This window comes from Rhincodon typus, chromosome 2 (assembly GCF_021869965.1).
Source record: "Rhincodon typus isolate 14 chromosome 2, sRhiTyp1.1, whole genome shotgun sequence".
NCBI classification, from domain to species: domain Eukaryota; kingdom Metazoa; phylum Chordata; class Chondrichthyes; order Orectolobiformes; family Rhincodontidae; genus Rhincodon; species Rhincodon typus.
Genome location: NC_063333.1, coordinates 64,815,647 through 64,836,437, shown reverse-complemented (window position 1 = coordinate 64,836,437; position 20,791 = coordinate 64,815,647). Strand labels below are relative to the sequence as shown.

The 20,791-nt window shown below is 39.5% G+C and overlaps 1 protein-coding gene across 4 annotated transcripts in view; it reads right to left on the bottom strand.

The window, feature by feature from the left end:
• The window catches only part of LOC109916905 (tyrosine-protein phosphatase non-receptor type 3-like), a 225,860-nt gene that overhangs the window by 71,790 nt on the left and 133,279 nt on the right, over window positions 1-20,791 (bottom strand). For all 4 annotated transcript variants that reach the window (XM_048614858.1, XM_048614873.1, XM_048614879.1 and 1 more), the window contains 4 exons: window positions 19,529-19,612; window positions 16,731-16,787; window positions 9,813-9,969; window positions 1,427-1,593 (listed from right to left, as the gene is read on the bottom strand). In XM_048614858.1, coding sequence (XP_048470815.1) covers window positions 1,427-1,593; window positions 9,813-9,969; window positions 16,731-16,787; window positions 19,529-19,612 — 465 coding nt within the window. The remainder of the gene's footprint in view (window positions 1-1,426; window positions 1,594-9,812; window positions 9,970-16,730; window positions 16,788-19,528; window positions 19,613-20,791) is intronic.

Sequence of the window (20,791 nt, the reverse complement as noted above, 5' to 3'; positions counted from 1 at the left end):
TCCAGGATGTTGCTTATTGATGGCTATCTAACGATGACGATGTAAACTGGAGTTGTTGATAGCTTTTTGTATCTAGGCTCCATAATCACTAACAATCTATTACTTGATGCTAAAATGAGTAAATGCATTACAAAAACTACAGGTGTCCAAGATAAGCATGAGTGTGCAGATTAATAACATATTAACTATGAATACCAAATAATAAGTTACAAAGCCAGCATTCTCTGCACACTCATCCAAAGTAGCAAGAGTGGTAACGAAAGAAGATACTGAACAACCTCCACTTTTGCTGTCTTAGCTTTAGCATCCCCTGGTAGGACAAGGTCACAAATTGATTGTGATAACTCCAACAGCATACACTTATTATTATGCCAACACTGTTGGCTACCTTCATCAGATGGGCATCATTATATGAATAGCCATACTTATGCCAATGGTCATGACCTCTGAAGGCTGACTCTTAACAAGGGCACAGGGAGGGGAAGAACAGAAGACTTAGCTGGTCAAAAAGAGGGACTGGGGAAAACAGACTCGTGATTCCTCCATGCATTGGGAACAACCTTCATTCATGTATCTCTTTCTCAGCATGTGGATCTTACAGCAAAGGAACTAGTGCATAGATTTTGAATGGAATTAAATTTATACGCCATGATGTATAACGGCATAATACACAATGAACCAACTTCATTTTCACTTTGAAGGTCACTAGTCCAATCAGCTAGATGGCTTTCATATCTCATAATTCTTGTAAAAATATCTCACTTCAAGAATCACTCCTCCTAGCAATGTGACTTGATGCAATTCAATTTCAGCAGCCAATTGAATACAAATAACTACACAGAATAATAACGAAGTTGTAATAATCTCAGAGAATGCTCTCTCATTAGAGAGATGACTGGTGATGGGTTTATCCTGAGGGTCACCGCATCTCAGTCGAGAAGGCAGGACCCTCATGGTGACCTTAGCTGGTACCGGAATTGAACCTACACTGTCGGTGTCACACTGCATTTCAAACCAGCTGTCCAGCCAAGTGAACTAACCAACACCCAATTAATACAGGAAATAAGAACATAAGAATTAAGATCAGGAGTTGGCAATTTAGCACCTTGAGCCTGCCATGCCATTCAATACAATCATGGCTGATCTCAACTTGGTCTCAATTCCACCTTCCTGCCCGCTCTCCATAACCCTTCAATCCATTACTACTCTATAAATCTGTAAACATTAAATAAGGTGGGTGTACACACACCACAACTGGGTAAAGGCAGCAGTCATCACCACTTTCTGAAGGAAACTTGGGATGGGCAATAAATGCTGGCCTAGCTATCAATGCCTACGTACCATGGATGAAAAAAATCCAACTGGATGAAAAAAAAATCTAGCTGCATTAGTTATTTTGCAGTCAAAAACAGATGAATAAACTTACATCAAACTGATTAAGTATAGCTCCACTTTCAAGTCCTTTTCGAAGCTGAATCATGGATTCTTCTAACGAATCACCATATTCAGGATATGAGGAATGAATAGAATTATTTGGAAAACACCGAAAGTCTATTTCCTCTTCCACTTTGTCCTCTTTATGACTGCTTGTAACTTGAAAATTAGAAATTATACAAAGGTTTATCATTAATAATTTTGCATCAAGTTGGCTATTTAACTTACAATTCACAATATGATAATTTTATTAGTTAAGCAAGGCAGAGATGCTATGGGCATTCGAGTAGGGCAAAGTGAATGCGTGCTAAGACAGTGAGTGAGCAGCCTGGAGATACTTCCTGGTCCAGTTTGTCACAAAGTGTCCTTACAACCGCATTACAATGAAAAGTGCTGATGCATTCCACAGTGCAGCATTAAAGTGCAGAAGCGTACGCTGAGAGGATCAGAGGTTGCCATAATGACACTGAGGCTGGTACTTGGCAGATGCCAATGTCTGAAGATAAGAAGGGAGTGTAGCGGTTGCCTGTAAAGCGTACATTGAGATATTGTTGCCGGTGTCCATGATGGAAGTCCGGAAGAGCAAGTGGCCAGCTGCAATTATCAGGCAACCATTTAAACTTTCACGTTAGGGAATTCTCAGTATGTACTTTCTGTTCGTTGGGTGCAAGAATGGGAACCTGGGTACTAATGGGGCGAGGATAGGTAGGAATCAGGGTGGTAATGAGCGATAATTCCAGTTAATAAGGCTCTTGCTGCTCACTAGCAAGATTCTCATCTCAACGTCCAGGATTTAGTTGCAGATGTGTCCTTTCAGTCTTGATGTCGACATAGGGCTTCCCTGGACATTTCACCCATTTTCCTACATTCCTGACAATAGCCCATGTCGTTCAAGTGCTGGGGAGATTCTGCCCCAAGTGGTTTAGCAAAAGAAACAATAGCGAGCTGAGGAAAAACATCATAATGCAAGTACTTAGCATCTGGAATGCACTGAGTTTGTTGGGGGCAGAATCAATCATATCTTTCAAACCAGAACTGGATAACTATCTGACGAGATAATATTTGCAAGAGTTGTGGGAAATTCTATGGTCTGCAAGTTACTTCATTGCATTATTATTTTTTAAACCCTTTCAGCAGGCTTGGAGAGAAAAGGCGGTGCAATTAGAGGTGGTCTTACGATCAGGTGACTTAGACTGAATCAGCAACTTCTGTGCTGTAAGCATCCTTTGGTATTCTGATTCCAAGTACTGTGGGTCACTGTCAGTCACAGCCGAATACCCTCTGGGATCAGCCCTTCTCTCCCAGTCCTAACTTGTTGATCAGCTCAATGTGGAAGTCAATCAATTTCTCATCCTCTCTACTGGGAGCTACGTTAGCAGCAGTCAAACAAGTCACAAACTTGAAAATGGCTCAGGATTGACGATTATGTTGTAGTCCTCATGCTGGCTTGGGGCACATTTCAATTGAGGGGTGGTGAATAAGGAATGAGAAGTGTCTAAATTCACTCCAAGAAGTCAGAAAGAAACCATTTCTCTATTGAGGGCTTATTGCAGATGATTAGGGTGCAATCTTAACATATTCTTACAATAATCCCATACAGCTTTCTTAGAACATAGAACGTCTTATCAGAAACAATAGTGGACGTAGAACACAACAGCTTTTGCAAAGGGGCTAGTCATTTGGAACAAAAACAGCAAATGCAAGGGTAAGGGAAAGAGCAGGAAGCTAGGCAAGTAAAATAGGAAAGGCAAAAGTAAAATAGCAACTTGTCAAATGGGGACTGAGAAGAGTGTGCAGCAAGTCAGCATTGCTGTGAAGCTGACTGCAAGGACTGTGCAGTGATTCAGTGTCTCCGTGAAGCTTTGAGGAGAGTGGTGAATTTGGTGAGATGGTTCTGGTAGGGTGCATCTTTAAATAGCCCTAAATTAGAAAGCATGTGGAATGGGGTCAGGTGAGTACTTCTGCTTCTTCTACTAGTTAAACTATGGCAGTCCATTAGGTTAAAAAAAAAATTAGGGACTTTGGACAGTAGTGAGTATGTTTGGATTGGAGAAGATTCCTTAGCATAATTAGTATTTTTAAAAGGGAGTAACTAATGGGCTTATCTAAAGGAAAATCATGACAGCCGTGATATGCTTCTCCTGCAGTATGTGCGAGGTCATGGACACTTGGTGAGCATTAATGCAGAAAGTGCGTCCAGCTGCAGCTCTGGCTAACTGCACTTTGCAGGCAGAGCTGCGGGTGGACTCTCAGTGGCATAACCATGAAGCTGAGATTAATGTGGGCAGCATATTCCATGGGGTGGCACCCTGCAGGTCAAGACTGAAAAGACAGAAAGGAGAAGAAGAACTACCCGACAGAGTAGGGGAAGGCAGATAGTGCAGGAGACATCTGTGGCCTCCCTCACTTTAACAGATATACTGTTTTGGATACTGTTGGGGGAAATGACTTCTGAGGGGATAGCAGCAAGAGGGGGGTCCATGGCTCTGCTGCACACGATGGGAATATGAAGAGTGACAGGGCCACACCGATGGGGAATTCGTTAGTAGGGGAACAGTGTTTGTGCAACTGCAGGAGTCTCCAGGATTATATCTCTACCCCCTACCCTCCGCCCTGGTGGCAGGGTCCAGGATGTCACAGAAAGGCTGCAGAGCATCCTGAAGGGGGAAGACAAACAGCCAGTGGTTGTGGTACATATCATACCAATGACATAAGTTAAAGAGATGACATAATACAAGCTGAATAAAGAAAGTTAGTATGTAAATTACATGCAAGACTTCGAAGGCAATAATTATTACCAGTGCTACGTGTTAGCAAGCGTAGAAATATAGAATATATAGCTGAAGAAATGTGTGTATTTGGGCAGGGGGGGGGGGGGGGGGTGGTTTGGCATATAGTTTCCTAGGACATGGGGACAAGTCCTGGAGAAGATGGGACCAGTACACACAAGGCCATAAAACCATAAGATGTCAGAGAAGTAGGCCATTCAGCCCACTGAGTTTACTTTGGCAGTCAATGAGATCATGTGGTTGAAGGAGGGTGGTAGGCGGTAAATCAGTAGGAAGTTTCCATGCCCATGACTGAGCTGATGACAGAGACTTCATGGCATTTGGAGTCAATGTTAAGCACTCCCAAGGCAACTGTGCTGCTGGTGGGACACAGCATAGACAAGATTTGAGAAGGAGGTGTTTGTGCCAAGCTGTAAGGAATTATGCTGAGGGAATCGTGTCAGACTGTTGCTTGACTGATCTGTAGGACAGATCTCCTGATAGACAGGGTAATGATGATGATGTTTGGTACACTTGTCTTTATTGGTCAGTGCACTGAGTATAGGAGTTGGGAGGTCATGTTGCAGCTGTACAGAACATTGGTTAGGCCTTTTTGGAAAACTGTTCAATTCTGGTCTCCCTGCCATAGGAATGATGTTGTTAAACTTGAAACATTGCAGACAGATTTAAAAGGATGTTGGCAAGGTTGGAGGGTTTCAACTATAGGAAGATGCTGAATAGGCTCTGGTCTACAGCTGGGGCATTGGAGGCTGACGGGTGACTTTATAGAGGTTTATAAAATCATGAGGGGCATGGATAGTTGAATAGCCAAGGTCTTTTTCCCAGGGTAGGATAGTCCAAAACTAGACAGCATAGGTTTAAGGTGAGAGGGGAAAGATATGAAAGGGACCCAAGGGGCAACAGTTTCACACAGTGACTGGTGCTTCTATGGAATGAGCTGCCAGCGGAAGTGGTGGACACTGGTACAATGCAACATTTAAAATGCATGTGAATGGGTACATAAACAGGAAGAACTTAAAGGGATATGGGCCAAATGCTGGCAAATGGGACCAGATTAATTTAGGCTATCTGGTCAGCATGGACCAATTGGACTGAAGGGTCTGTTTCCATGCTGTACAACTCTATGACTCTACGATAATCCTTAACTTCACTTTCCTGCCTTTTCCCTGTAACACTTGTTTCCCTTATGATTAAAGATCTATCCATCTTGAATATAATGACATGGTCTTGACAGCACTCTAAAGTATTCCACAGATTCACTAACCTCAGAATAAATTCCTTCCCATCTCAGTCTTAAATGTGCAATCCCTTATTCTGAGATTATGCCCTCTGGTCCTGGACTTTCCCACAAGAAGAAACAACCTTTATGCATCTATGTTGTCAAGTCAACTAAGAATGTTATATGTTTCAATAAGGTTGCTTCCCATTCTTCCGTATTCCACTGAGTACAGGCCCAACGTTAGAGGAGCAGGAAAGTTGATATGTCGGGTCGGGACCCTTCCTCCAACTCCAGACTATGTTATTTTTGACTCCAGCATCTTGCTATCTCACAGTATGTCCCAGCAGTGGTCTAACTATTGCCTTGTATAGTTTTAGCAAAGCTTCCCTATGTTTATATTCTAATCTCACCTGACAAGGGAGCAGTGCTCCAACAGCTTGTGATTTCACATAAAACCTATTGGACTGTAACCTGGTGTCATGTGACTTCTGACTTTGAAATAAAGACCACTGAATTTGCCTTCTCTATTACCTACTGATCTTGTATGCTAGTTTTTTTGTGATTCATAGACAAGGACTCCCAATTCTTTCTGTACTGTAGCTTTCTTTATTTCATCTGGACAGGGCTGGGACCAATGTCCTCATTGGTGGAGAGTGTTAAGCTGTTTTGTAGTGCTGTTGGGGAAGAGTTTAAACTATAATAGTAGAGGAAGGGAGCCTGATCAGGGAGACTGAGAAGGGGAAACAGAGATAGAAACAAAAGACAGAAAATTAAACAAAATTTGAGGGCAAAAACAAATGGGACCCTAGTGCAGAAAAAAAAAAGAGAATGACTAACAAGTCTAAAGCACTGTGTCATAACGAGCTAAGCATTTGCAATAAAGTAAATGAATTAATAGTGCAAATAGAGATACACGATTGCAATTGATATAATTGATGTATATCTCAGAATGATAACAGTTACAATTACAATTTCCTGCTCCTCTAACATCGAGGGCTGAAGGGCCTGTACTGCGCTGTAATGTTCTATGTACAGAGACATGGCTGCAAGGTGACCAAGGATGGGTACTGAACATCCAAGGATATTTCAATATTTAGTAACAAAAAACAAATAGGATGTGAGATAGCACTGATAGCAAAGGTTTAAATCAACGCAATAGTGAGAAAAGATATTGGCTTGGAAAATCATGTTGATGAACGGGAACAGATGAGAAACACCCAGATGATGATGTTGGTGGGGTTGCCTATAGACCCCCAAACAGCAGTAGAGATGTAGAGAAAGGAATTAAACAGGAGACTAGAGATGTATGTAATAACTATTGACTACAAGAGTAATCATGGGTGACTTTAATCTTCATATGGATTAGACAAACCAAACAGCAGTATTACTGTGGAATAGGATTTAAGACCTTTTTTTAAAGAGCAATACAATATGGAAATAGCAAGGAGGGCAGGCTATCCTGGACTAGGTACTGTAAACGAGAAATGATTAATTAATTATTATGTGGGGGCCATTGGGAAACAGCAATGATAAAATGATAGAATTGCTCATTAAGACAGAGACTGAAGCAACTGAATCTAAAACTAGGATTCTGAATCTACATCAAAGGAACTACGAGGGTACGAGGTGCTAATTGGCAATGATGGATTGGAGAACCATACTATAAAGGTTGATATTTAAGTAGCAAGAGTCGCAACAATTATTCGAGCCTATTTGCTGCAAGAATAAAAAAGGAGCAATAGTTCAACCATAGCTAGAAAAGAAATGAAGTGCAGCATCAGATCTAAGGCAGAGACGTACAAAATGGTCAGAAAAAGCAGCAAGCCTGACGACTGGGGGCAATTTAGAATTCAGTAAAAGAGGACAAAAGGATTGATTATGATGGGGAGGATAACATATGAGAGCAAAAATAGCGAGGAACATAAAAAAAAATTATAAAAAGCTTCAATAAATATGTAAAGATAAAATATTTAAGAAAAAAATATAGGTCCTTTACAGTCTTAAGCCGGATAAATTATAATGGGGAACAAAAAATGGCAGAAGAATTGAACACGTATTTTGGTTCTGATTTCATAAAAGAGGACACAAATAACTTCCCAGAAATGCTAGGGAACCACTGGGTTAGTGAGGGGAAGGAACTGAAGAAAATCAGTATTAGGAAAAATAAAGTACTAGAAAAATTAATGAGGTTAAAGGCAGACAAATCCCCAGGACTTGATAACTTGCATTTCAGTTTACTAAAGGAAGCGTGCTTAGAAATATTGGATCATTGGTCATCTTCTAAAGTTCTGCAGACTCTGGAGCAGTTGGTACAGATTGGACGGTAGCAAATGTAACTCCACCATTTGAAAAGGGAGAGAGGGGAAAAACTGGAAATTATAGGCCAGTTAGCTTAACATCAGCTGTGGGGAAAAATGGTAAAGTTTATTATAAACAAGTGATAACAGAACACCTGGAAAACATTAACAGTGTTAGCTAAAGTCAGCATGAGTTTAAGAAAGAGAAATTATGCTCAACTAATTTTCTGGAGTGTTCTGAGGATGTAGTTAATAGAATAGATAAGGGAGAACCAGTGGATATGGTGCATTTAGATTTCAAGACGAATCCTGATAAGAGGTTAGTGCGCAAAATTAAAACACATTTGACTGGGAGAAATATATTGGCATGGATTTAAAATTAGATAACAGCCAGTGGGAAATAGAAAGTGGGAATAAATAGGTCTTTTCCAGACAGCAGGCCATGTCTAGTGGCGTACCACAAGGATCAGTGCTTGGGCCCCAGTTGTCTACCGATACGTAAAATGACTTGGATAGGAAGGAACCAAATGCTATATTTCAAGTTTTTTATTGACACAAAACTAATGGGGTTGCAAAAAGAATGCAAGGAGGCTTCAAGACAATCTAGGCAATTTGAGTGAACACAGAACATACAGCACAGGAACAGGCCCTTTGGTTCACCATATCTGTGCTGACCATGATGCCATTCTAAACTAATCCTATCTGCACGTACATGGTCCGCATCCCTCTATTCCCTGCCTGTTCATGTGTCTAAATGCCTCTTAGACATTGCTATCGTACCTTCTTCTATCACTTCCCCTAGCAGTGTGTTCCAGGCACCTACTACCCTCTGTACAAGAAAAACTTGCCTCACAAATCTCCTTTAAAATTCCCTCTCACTTTAAACCTATGCCACCTAGTATTTGACATTTTCACCGTGGGGAAAAAAGCCTCCAACTGTCCAACCTATCCATGCCTCTCAATTTTATATACTTCTATCAGATTGTCCTGGGAGTTTGCCTACCCAGTGAATGACTATTTTGAAATGTTGAAGGCTTCCCTGTATGCGCTGGTCACACATCTAACAATGATAAGGTGCTGGGCTATTAACACTGACTTTGACAGGGTTGTAAGATGGCATGCAGCTAAGAACAAGCAACTTGTTTGGCTTAGTACCAAGTAGTGATAGATGATGGTATATGCATTTGCATGTGCAATGAAGTGGCAAGCTTACCACCCATGTGCCCCGAGAAGCATTGCTTTGCGTTTACTTTCTCACTACATGCATGGTGAAGGGCAATTCCAGAATGTCAACTGGATGTATAGCATGGATTCAAAAATAACACTAGTGCCAGGGATCCCAGGATATCCTGGCAGTGGACAGAATTTCTGGCTCCAGGTGAGCAGAGCACCATAAGGCCATGGTGCATGGGAGTTAAAGAATGGGATGATATTGTGAAAAACCCATTAGGCCTTGCAGAGAGAAACTCACCATGAAACTCTCCAAAATGGCAGTTTTTGGTAAGATTCAGTTTACTCTGCCTCTCTTCAATCGCTGACACAGGAACTGAAGATTGAAGTCTTTACTCAGCAGTATTTACACACAATCTTAAGTCCCATATAAAAAGTTATATTTACACTTTCTACCCAGGTAAATATTTATGATACCACGTCTAATGGTCAAATATTCAATTATCGTTTTACTGAATTTCTAACCCAAACATATTTATTACAATGGATCAAGGAAAAACCAGACAGACAATTCTATATAAACAGACAGCATAAAACAATAAACAGAGTGATCTCATGACACACCACCTGATGAGTGGCTCACGTGGTCTCTGGTAGAAGTTAACACATCATATCCTAATGACACAAAGCTGCAGCAGGATGAGGTAAAGAGAAATTAGAAAAAAAATCCTGAAAAATAGATTGGCATACACATTCATTTTTTTAAAAATGAGACACTGTTCTGCATTATAAACTAAACATTATTACTGTAAGAAACGTAAAACAATGGTTTGTCAGTTTCATATTGTCAACAATAGAGTGAAGTATTGCAGATGTTAACCGAGTTTAACAATTATTAGTTACCTTTTCTTTTGACCAACAGCACAAGTTCTCTGGAGTGTGATTCTCTGCTTGCTTTTATGAACATGACAACTTGGTCATGAGTATGTTCAGAGATGTCTCTGCCATTAATCAACAAAATCTGATCCCCTTCATTCAGTTTTGGCACACACACGTCAGCCTACACAACAAATGTTAAAACATTTACATAAAAATATAAGATTTTGGAACGAGAAATGTAGTAGTATTAAGTATGTGAAATGTTAACTACATTTATTATTTGATGTGTTGGCATTCTGGTTCTATTTTGGATTATAGACTATGCCTTTTACTATAAATGTTTACATGTTGTTCAAAAAAAAATCTGCTCTCAACGTTCAAGTCCTATAAAGCCCATCTCAGGGTTCAGACAGATTTTTGTTCTAAACTTTCTCTATTCAGCTAGGAATTTAAATTTCTTATTTGTTTTGAGTGAAAAATGGAATATTCTGTATTAATTTAGGAAAGAGGAATTACTGGTATTTCCACACATCTCAACTCTTAGCAAATTAATTGCATTCCCATGTCCTGAATGATTGTTAGACCTTTCGTTTAGGTCATTTATTCTGCTTGTTCCCAAAAAAACGAATGCAAAACCATAAAAATCACTGTCTTTATCTTCTCATTTCCTTGTCAATATGTTTAAATGCTCCCATTTGTATAATGTTCTTGCTTCCATTTCTGTTTCTTCTACACCATCACTGATGAGTTGAGTCATCACAAGATCTGCTTTTACTGGAAATATGTACAATTAACTAATGTACCATTTGTGGATTCACCTGATCGGGATGGGCTGAACCAGCTTGTAGTGTTTTGGGACGATTGGCCTTAATATAACATACTGAAGGAAACATGCATGAAGACAATGAGCTCTGCAGGCCTTTGCGTGTCACAATGGTAACAGGCTCTTATTCTGTCCGATCATTGGTATCAAATAGTATCCAATATTATTTGTGTTTGTAAGGTTCACAAAATAGTAGGCACTCAAATCGTACCTATGCATGACCACTGCTTTCTTTTCTAAAGGACACTTACACTTGACATTCCTGGACCCTCTATCTGGAAGTAGACCATACTATCATCCCGTCCATGCCTACAGTCTCTTACTGAAACCATTCTGATTCACTCCCATTAACTGTACTTGGATGTTGTGCTTTTGTCCTTTTCTAAAGGAGGTGGAAGTGCTTGTTATTCATTTCAACTCCATTGGATAACTTGACTTTGATCTCCTATGCCTAAGATTATTTATATCTTACTCAATGGTGACGTTACTGCTCCCTTAATCCCAAGAAATATTCTAAAAATGCATGTCTTTATGTCTAGGAAAATCAGACCGATGATTTCTAACTTCCATTTTTCAACTTGAAATTTTATTATCAGCAATAATTTCACTTCTCTAATTCTATCAAGTTGGCACTAAATGTCGAAGAGCTATATGTTTTCACATTACTTCTATTTCTAACAAGAACAGAGCAGTCATCAGTTTTTGAGAATCCAGCAATGCTCACTTTGGAAAAGGTTGAGTTCTAGGACTGGTCTTTCTACTGCAAAGATAGGTACATGCAGATTACTAAGTAATGTAGGGAGAATAATATTGATCTTCAAGAGTTCGAATTGAAACAAAAACACAGGCTTTTCATCACACAGGGATAATGTGAGAGATGATGTCAACTGCAACATAAAAGCCAATAATTGCTAGGATCTACTTCAACAGATTTCATATAACAAAGGTATGGCTCAGGAAAAGTAATAATGAACAGTAATTGTGTAGTACAAATATGCATGATGTCTCTCATTTGTTTGCCAATCTACTTGAACAACTGGGTAATCATAAAACAGCACATAAGTGTTGCACCCACTGGGAAACTGACAGCAAAGACAATTAGATTTGAACTGAGTGTTTTTACTTAGTTCAAGACCCAGTGGCACAAGCAGTTATGGAAAAGTACTTTTCATAGTTACTAATTAAACCTTATATATATGAGTGTTAAACATAAAGCTGATGTGTGCGTCTTTGTATAGTTATTTAAAATTAATGCTTTGCCCATAATATACGGAGTGAACTACTAGACACATTACGGTTTCTAGATTTTTAAACTACTTAAAAGGATAACAAAGGAACTATTTGATGTTTTGGTGAATTGTGGCAAGAGTCAAGAACAGTAGTTGTTTGAATACACTTGGATTTAATAAGGTTCTTATGGAAGTAGAAGCAATAAAGCTGTTCACCCAATATCTAACAGATAAATACATTGAGCAGTTCGTATCTTGCTCAAAATGGTACTGGATACTGTAAAATTTTCAATCTTGTGTTAAAAATTCTCTTAAGCAACTTATTGTAGATGGATTTTTTTTAAGTCAAAGCAATGACTACAAACAGAAACTGCTGAAAATACTCTACATCAGTTAACATCTGTGAAAAAAAAGAAAATTGAGTTTAATGGCAGAATTCAATCCCACCCCCCGAAACCAGGGGAGGGCCAAGAAGGCTTGTGATGAAGAGTGTTTCTAACTCTCTCCTGTTAATTATGAGGCAGGGAGGATTTAAAATGGCCTCTAGCCTGGAGGCCAACACAGAGTCAGATTCATTTTTGGCTCAGGAGTTAGCCATTCAGCCCTTTTCGTCCATACTGGTACCCTAGAGAGCAATCTAGTCAGCCCATTCTCCCTTCTAGATCCTAGTAATCCTGCAAGATTTTTTTACTTCCAGAAGTGTCCTCACCAATCTCCTGTACAGCAAAAACATGATGTTTCAATCCCCATGCTCAATGCACTGACCAACGAAGGCAAGCATACCAAATGCCTTCTTCACTACCCTGTCTGTCTACCTGCAATTTCACTTTCAAGGAACTATGTAGCTGCACCCCTAGGTTTCTTTGTTCAGCAACACTCTCCAGGGCTCTACCATTCCTTATGTTCTGATGCCATTCATGTCCAAATGCAGTAAGACATGGATAATATCCAGGCTTGAGCTGAAAAGTGGCACGAAGGTAATGATCATCTTCTATGAGACAAATCATCCATTATCTTTTGATATTCAATGGCACTACCACAGCTGAAACCCCACTATCAACTGAGGTTTACCATTGACCAGAAACTGAAATGGACTAGCCTAGTAAATGTTGCTGCAAGGGCAGTTCAGAGGCTAGGAATACTTCAGGGGTAACTCACCTCCTGACACCCCAAAGACCGTACTCCATCTATAAGGAACAGGTCAGGAGTGTCATGGAATACTCCGCAATTGCCTGCATGGGTGCAACGCCAACATCACTTGAGAAGCTTGACACCAACCAGGACAAAAGCAGCCCAATTGCCTGGCACCGCACTCTCAAACATTCATGCTCCGTACCTTCATTGCTCAGTGTGATGATAGTATGGCTTTAAGAGGTGTATTTGGTCCTGCCAATTAGCGTACCTGCCCATCATCCTTACACTGCCACTCAGCCAATTTCTGAACCAGTTCAATAATTTGCCTTCAATCCAATGAAATTCAACTTTAGATGAACAGTTGCCTGGATCCGGAGACCTTGTCTAATGCCTTCCAGAAGTCCAAAATGAATAATATTCATAGTCAATCCCCTGTCCATTGCTTTAAAGACTCCTTCAAAAACTTCAATCAGGTTAATCAACCATCAGTTACCATTTATAAATCCATACCGTCTGTCACTGATCAGCAGAAAAATGTAAAGGTGTTCGGTCACTTTATCCTTATATGTAGACTCTGAATTTTCTAAGTGCTCCCTAGTTACCCTCCCTCTCCTTCCTTAAGTAGCAGTGACATATTAAATATTAAAGTTCATGATTCAGGAAAACTTTGGAAGATTATAGTTAGCACATCCCCAATACCCCTGCATTTCACCTAATTCCTTTAAAACCCTGGAATGGAAACCATGTAGCTCTAGAATGTCACTCTCTGGCATTGTTCTTCTTTCACTGCTCTCATCATGGCTACATTAATTTTGATCTTTTATTCAACATTGGCTTCCTCGGTTATCTGGCGCTGGTCTCTTTCTCCATAAATAGCAGTGCAAAGTTATTAATCAGAATGTCTGCTATTCCATTATTTTCATTGACAATATCAGTTATCTATTTTCACAAGGCCAACACAGTTCCAAATCAAACTTACACAATTGTATTCCCCCCCCATCCCTGTTGAGCTTCATATTCCTTGCCAGTAGTTCTTATTACTTGTTTTGTTATCCTTGGCTTGTTCCTGCTCACCAGAATCTTGTGCTTTATTCTGCAGTTTCATTTTTGTTTAAAATTTTGTATTGTCTTGTGTGTGTGGTTTCTTAACTCTTCATTTTCCCATGACTATCTTTTCAGAATGTAGGATTTTTGCTCCTTAGGAGAGTGGTGGCCTCGTGGTATTATCACCAACTGTTAATCCAGGTTCGAATCCCACCATGGCAGATGGTGGAATTTGAATTCAAATTCAATAAAAATCTGGAATTAAGAGTCTGATGACTGTGAAACCATTGACAATTGCCTGAAATCTGCAATCCTAACCTGGGCTGACCTACATGTGCCTCCAGACCCACAGCAATGTGGTTGACTCTTGACTGTCCCCTGGACAATTAGGGATGGGCACTAAATGCTGCCTAGCCAGTGACACCCTCATCCTGTGGATGAATAAAAGACTCTTGTTATATGAATTTTTGTTCTGAATATGCCACACTGTTCTATCATTTTACCCATAAATTTTCTCAGTTTACTCTGAAATGTCTGTTTCATTTCATTGAAATCCGGCCCATCTATATCTAGAATCTGAATAGCTTTTTCATGTTTCCTCATTTCAAACACTGCATTAAACGCAATCGTGTTATGATTGCTATTAGGTAAATGATCATGCACCACTAGCTGTCCTAAATATGGTTCATGAATCATTACTAAATCTAATAATAGCATATGCTCATTCGCTTCATACTGCTGCAGAAAAGTATCCCATACTAATTCAAAAAAATTACCACCTTTCTAAGAGGTGCTAGCACACCTAATTTCAATCAATTTTAAACTTAAAATCACACTTTTGCCAAATGCTGGTCTAATCTTTGCCTTTATGTCACCTAGCATGTCAGAATACCTCCAGGAAGGTGGCACACAACTCCCACTAGTCTAAAATCCTTTCTTACTCTTTCATTTCACCCATAAAGTCTCCACTATCTACTTTCCTTTCACTATATGCAGATGCTTTGAATGTTTTCCTTGGATCTTTATGATTTTTCTCTCCTGGTTTAATTAATTACTTTACAACTTTTCATTTTCCCTTTATCTATATTGGCTAAAGCACGACTTTTGACTGTTATTTTACTCTCTTCCTTTTCATTTGTTTGCCAACTGTGATCTGTGCTCCCTTTATTATCTGACCACCACTTCCCTACAAACCATCCCACTTTCAAACTTAAACGACAGAAGTACCTTTGTGTACCTCGCTCTACACCAAAGTCCTGTATACCCACACAAGAACTGCAGGAATTCAAGAAGGCAGGTCACCACCATCTCTCAAGGGCAATTAGGGATGGACATTAAATACTAGCCAGTGATGCTCACATCCCATGAACAAGTACATTTTTAAAAATGTCTTACCAATTAAGTGATTTCTACTGATCCCCATCTATCATTTTCCCATTGTTCCTGCATAACCTAACACTTTGTTCCCAGTCCTGATCACCTTACAATCATATCATACCTTGCAAGTTGAATTTGTGCCTGCAATTTATTCAATCTGTTTCTTACACTCTCTTCATTTGTGCAAACAACACTTGAGCTACACACCATAGCCTTTCCTCCTCCAAGGTTTTAATCTCTGATTTCTTATTGTGTTGGTTCAATTACTTTACATCTTTTAGCTTTCCTTTTAGCTACGATGCCAAAACACTGTCTTGATGGTTACTTTACTCTCTTTCCTTTCATCTTTTTTTAACTATGATATAAGCTACCTTTTCTATCTGATGTCTGCCCCCACACTGATTTGGTGTTAGTACATGTGCTGGAGTATGATTTTGATCTTGGATACTGTGAAGCAACAAAAGCAAAGGTTTGAGGAAGGCTAAACATCATGCAGTTATCTGTAAACTCGGCTGTATCTAAAACATGAATAATTTTGGTTAGAATTCAAAGGCAACTGGTAAGGAGTGAAATATAGCTAGGAAAGCGAGTTCTAGTACATGATCAAATTTAATAAATGAAACAGAAAGAATTGTAAATGAAGAAACAGACCAGTAGAAATCCTTTTGGAGAGGAGAACAGAAATTAAGGTGGATCAAGCTAGACAAACCATAATACAAGGATCATTTACTAGATTGAGAGATGACTTCAACACAAATAAAGGCTTAAGGAGTATAAGGGACTGAAAGACATTTTACAGGGGACAGAGTTCGGAGACCACTATAATAGTGTTCGCTGTGGTCAAAGCCCTGCTCCATAGAATTAAATTTTTCTTGAGTGAGTTAAAGAAAATAGAAAGTAAGTAGACACAGTTAGAGGGACAAATACAGCAGAAGGAAATCCAGCAATTTCAAGATTATATTGCTCACCAATGAACAGCAGCAGATTGTTAAGCACCATTTAAAGCCTCCGTGACAAGGATCCTCTCAAAACAATGTGAAAAAAGGTGTAAAGCTGGTCAGGAAGTTACAGGAGTAAAACTGGGAGACATAATGATTCAACAAGTGAGACATCTACTGTGAATTTCCATTAATTCCCTAGTGGACCTTTCCGCATGCACTGTGTGCTACTGTTCAAGTGAGAAAAGCCAAGAAATTGTGCAAGATATCAAGAATTTTACACTATCCCTCTCATAGAGGATGGAGACTGTGAAGCAGATAAGTATTACAAAAATCCTTTTTTAGAGGCAGAAAATAACAAGAGATTTAGCGCAATTAATGAGGAAGCTTTACTCACTGGTGATCCTGGGCTTACTCTTGAAACAATGAGGGGCATTTTCTGATCAACTCCACCCTGAAAGTAGACAGTGGAGGGGGAAGAAGAAAGACGCTTTAGGATTATATACATAAAGTAAAATTTTAGAATTTACAAAATTTGTGTTCATAGATCTTTTATACTTAGATTTGTTACCCACTACATTTACATAATTTTTCTCTTACTCTTTAAAATATTTTTATTTAAACAAATCCTGGCGGCTTCAATGTAAAAGTGATTGGATAAGGTAGCTTAGTTCAGTCTAAGTTTAGTTGAATTAACCATACAACAAATGAGATTGAAAACTGATGACTGTATCTACTGAAATTTATTCAGCTTCTTTACAGTTGACAGGCTCTGCAATAACAAATCTCTCAGGGCTTAGTGAATTATGAAAAATATTCAAATAGATTCGAGAAACAGATTAACATTAAAGTGGTTTGGTATTTGTCGTTCAATTTAAAAACAAATAATTCCAATGGTACAAACACAATGCTGTGTTAAATGTATAGGCACAGTAAATTTTCCAGTGAACTGCGCTGAACAAATGAAACAATTTGGACAAGGTGGGAAGAATAAGACAATTAAACAGTGCACCATTTTAGTTCACTCCCCAGTCGCCAGTCACAGAACACAGCAAGAATTCATGGCCACATTGTAACTGTCCTCTTAGTAACACAGAAATATAGAAAATTGGATCGCAATGCTCTTTGGCCCATCAAGCTCACTTTGCTATTCAATGTGATTATGGCTGATCCTCTATTTCAATGCCAAGTTCCTGCTCTCTCCTTATACATTTTTAGCATTTAGAAAATGTCATAGGTTCATCATCCTTTGCCTGAAGAAATTTCACTTTATCTCATCTTCATCCGAAATGGCCTGTCATGTATCCTGGGACTGTAGTCACTTGTTCTGTGCCCTCCCTCAGCCAAGGGAAGCATCATCCTGGCTTCCAGTACAGAAACATAAAACTTAGAAAAGAACCAAAGCAGGAAAAAACATCCAATTTGTTCATACGGAAACCCCAAAAATGAGAATGATTGGTTGGAGAACGATAGTACAAGCTTGTTTCTCATATTTGGAAAGTGAAATGTAATACACCCCAGAGTTCTAAAGGAGATAGTAGAAGCGTTAGTGGTGATCTTTCAGGAATCACTAGGGTCAGGGAGGGTCCCAGAGGACTGGAAAATGGCTAACGTGACACCCCTGTTTAAAAAAAGGGAGTAAGGCAAAAGACGGAAAATTACAGGCTGATTAGATCTAACCTCAGTCGTGGGTAAGATTTTGGAGTCTATTGTAAAGGATGAGATTGTTGAACATTTGGAATTGTATACTAAAATAGGGCAAAGTCAGCACGGTTTCATCAAGGGGAGGTCATGCCTGACAAATCTGTTAGAATTCTTTGAGGAAGTAATGAGCAGGGTAGACCAAGGAGAGCCAATGGATGTTACCCACCTGGATTTCAAAAAGACCTTTGATAAGGTGCCACACAGGAGGCTGCTGAGTAAGATAAGGGCCCATGGTGTTAGAGGCAAGATGCTAGCATGGATAGTAGATTGGCTGTCTGGCAGAAAGCAGAGAGTGGGGATAAAGGGGGCTTTCTCAGGATGAAAGCCGGTGACAAGTGGTGTTCTGCAAGGGTCAGTGATGGGACCACAACTTTTCACTTTGTACATTATACAAGATGAAGGAATTGTGGGCATTTTGGCTAAGTTTGCAGATGATACAAAGATAGGTGGAGGGATAGGTAGTATTGAGGAGGTGGCGAGGCTGCAGAAGGACTTGAACAGGTTAGGAGATTGGGCAAAGAAGTGGCAGATGGAGTACAACGTGGGAAAGTGTGAGGTCATGAACTTTGGTAAGAAGAATAAAAGCATGGGCTATTTTCTAAATGGGGAGAAAATTCAGAAGTCTGAAGTGCAAAGAGACTTGGGAGTTCTAGTCCAGGATTCTCTCAAGGTAAACTTGCACGGTGAGTCTGTGGTCAGGAAGGCAAATGCAATGTTGGCATTTATTTTGAGGGGACTTGAATATAAAAGCAGGGATGTACTACTGAGGCTTTATAAGGCTCTGGTCAGGCCACACTTGGAGTATTGCGCGCAGTTTTTGGCCCTATATCTCAGGATGGATGTAGTGGCCCTGGAGCGGGTTCAGAGGAGGTTCACGAGAATGTCCCAGGAATGGAAAGCTTAACATACGAGAAACGTTTGAGGACTCCAGGACTATACTCATTGGAGTTTAGATGGATGAGGGGGGATCTAATTGAAACTTTCAGAATACTGAATGGCCTGGACAAAATGGATGTTGGGGAGATGCTTCCATTGGTAGGAGAGTCTAGGATCCGAGTGCACAGCCTTAGAGTAAAGGGAAGACCTTTTAGAACGGAGATAAGGAGAAACTACTTCAGCCAGAGAGTGGTGAATCTATGGAATTCACTGCCACAGAAGACTGTGGAGGTCAGGTCATTGAGTACATTTAAGACTGAGATAGATAGGTTCTTGATTATCAAGGGGATCAAAGGATATGGGGAGAAAGCAGGAGAATGGGCTTAAGGAACTGATCAGCCATAATTGAATGGCGGAGCAGGCTCCATGAGCCAAATGGCCTAATTTCTGCTCCTATGTCTTATGGTCTAAATCTTCAATTTCAAACCTGACTTGTCACTGTCATTTCATTCTAAGAGCTGGACTGTTGTTTTTGCATTAAACACTTTGTTACTACATGTTGTTGTTTGTAGTACAGGAAAGTGTGGCAAGGAAGATTAAATTTATGTCATTTACCTTTAAATTGAAACCAAACTTTCCTTCTTCATCGGGTATCATGCGAACGCAAAGAAAGCCATTATCAGTGTTTACCAGATCAGTCTGAAGATAAGAACAAGTGAACTTTACTATGCAGGACTGAATTAAAGATACTATTAGACAGAGCTCTCCAAACCAGGGACCTAGGATACTAAATGGCATCATGAGCTGAATTTTTTGAGAGTCAGCAACGACTGCCAAGGAGCTTTGTCTCCCCCCCACCACCAATCCCCCTATCCTCACAGGTTTCTCTACACCATCACCTGCTCTCAGTTTTCACAAACGGGTCACAATAATTATTCAACTTCGAAACTGGTCACAGCCAGAACAAGTTTGGGAAATACTGTAACAGAGTCGCTCAATTTATGGACTACGTAATTATTCAGATTATACTTTGCAATGTTATAGTTGGAACAGAAAGTCAAATGTCAACTTATATACCTATTATACTTCTTTCACCATTTATAAAATGGGGTAACATTAGGCAGCTGAGAGAACTACTGCAGTTCTACTCATCGTGTTTAATCCTAACGTGAATATTGAAATAGAACACAAACATAAACATGCATTTCAAATATACATTGCCCACTATATAATGTGTAATATACCTATGAGAGTAGTGAACTAATTAAAACGGATTTTAGGACAGCTGAACAGATAAAGCATGGCTGTTTTTATTTTAAGTTGGTTTCTTGCCATAGAGTCAAGACATTTTAAATTCATCTTTAGAAAGTAAACTGTTTCTTTCCTTTTCTCTGGTGCCTTCAGCTACACACAACAATATCTGAGAAGGCTGCAGGGGGACTCAGACAGCACACACTGTCAGCCTAAGCTTTGAATTGTCTTAAAATTCCAATAATGTTGAGTGCAGAGTGCTTTCTGCCATCATATTTTCCATTCAGTGTTATGGCTCGTAACTTGAAATTGGGAATTGGCTTGTGGCATTGAATTCTAGTCCGCTTTGGTGCTTTAGTATTCAATATTGCTTTGATTTTGCATCAAACCACAACACTGATTTTACAGCACAGCTGCTGTTTAATTGACTTAACATCAATTTAAATTAATTATACAAGGAATTGCTTTGGGTATTAGGAGCTTCCAGAATTTGTTATTTTGCTGGTAATGACTGGTTTTAACCACCATTTCTCCTAATGTCAGAACTGTTGACCATTATAGCTTAATAAAAACCAAAAGAAAGAACCATGGATGCCATATATCAGAAGCAAGCAGAAATTTCTGGAA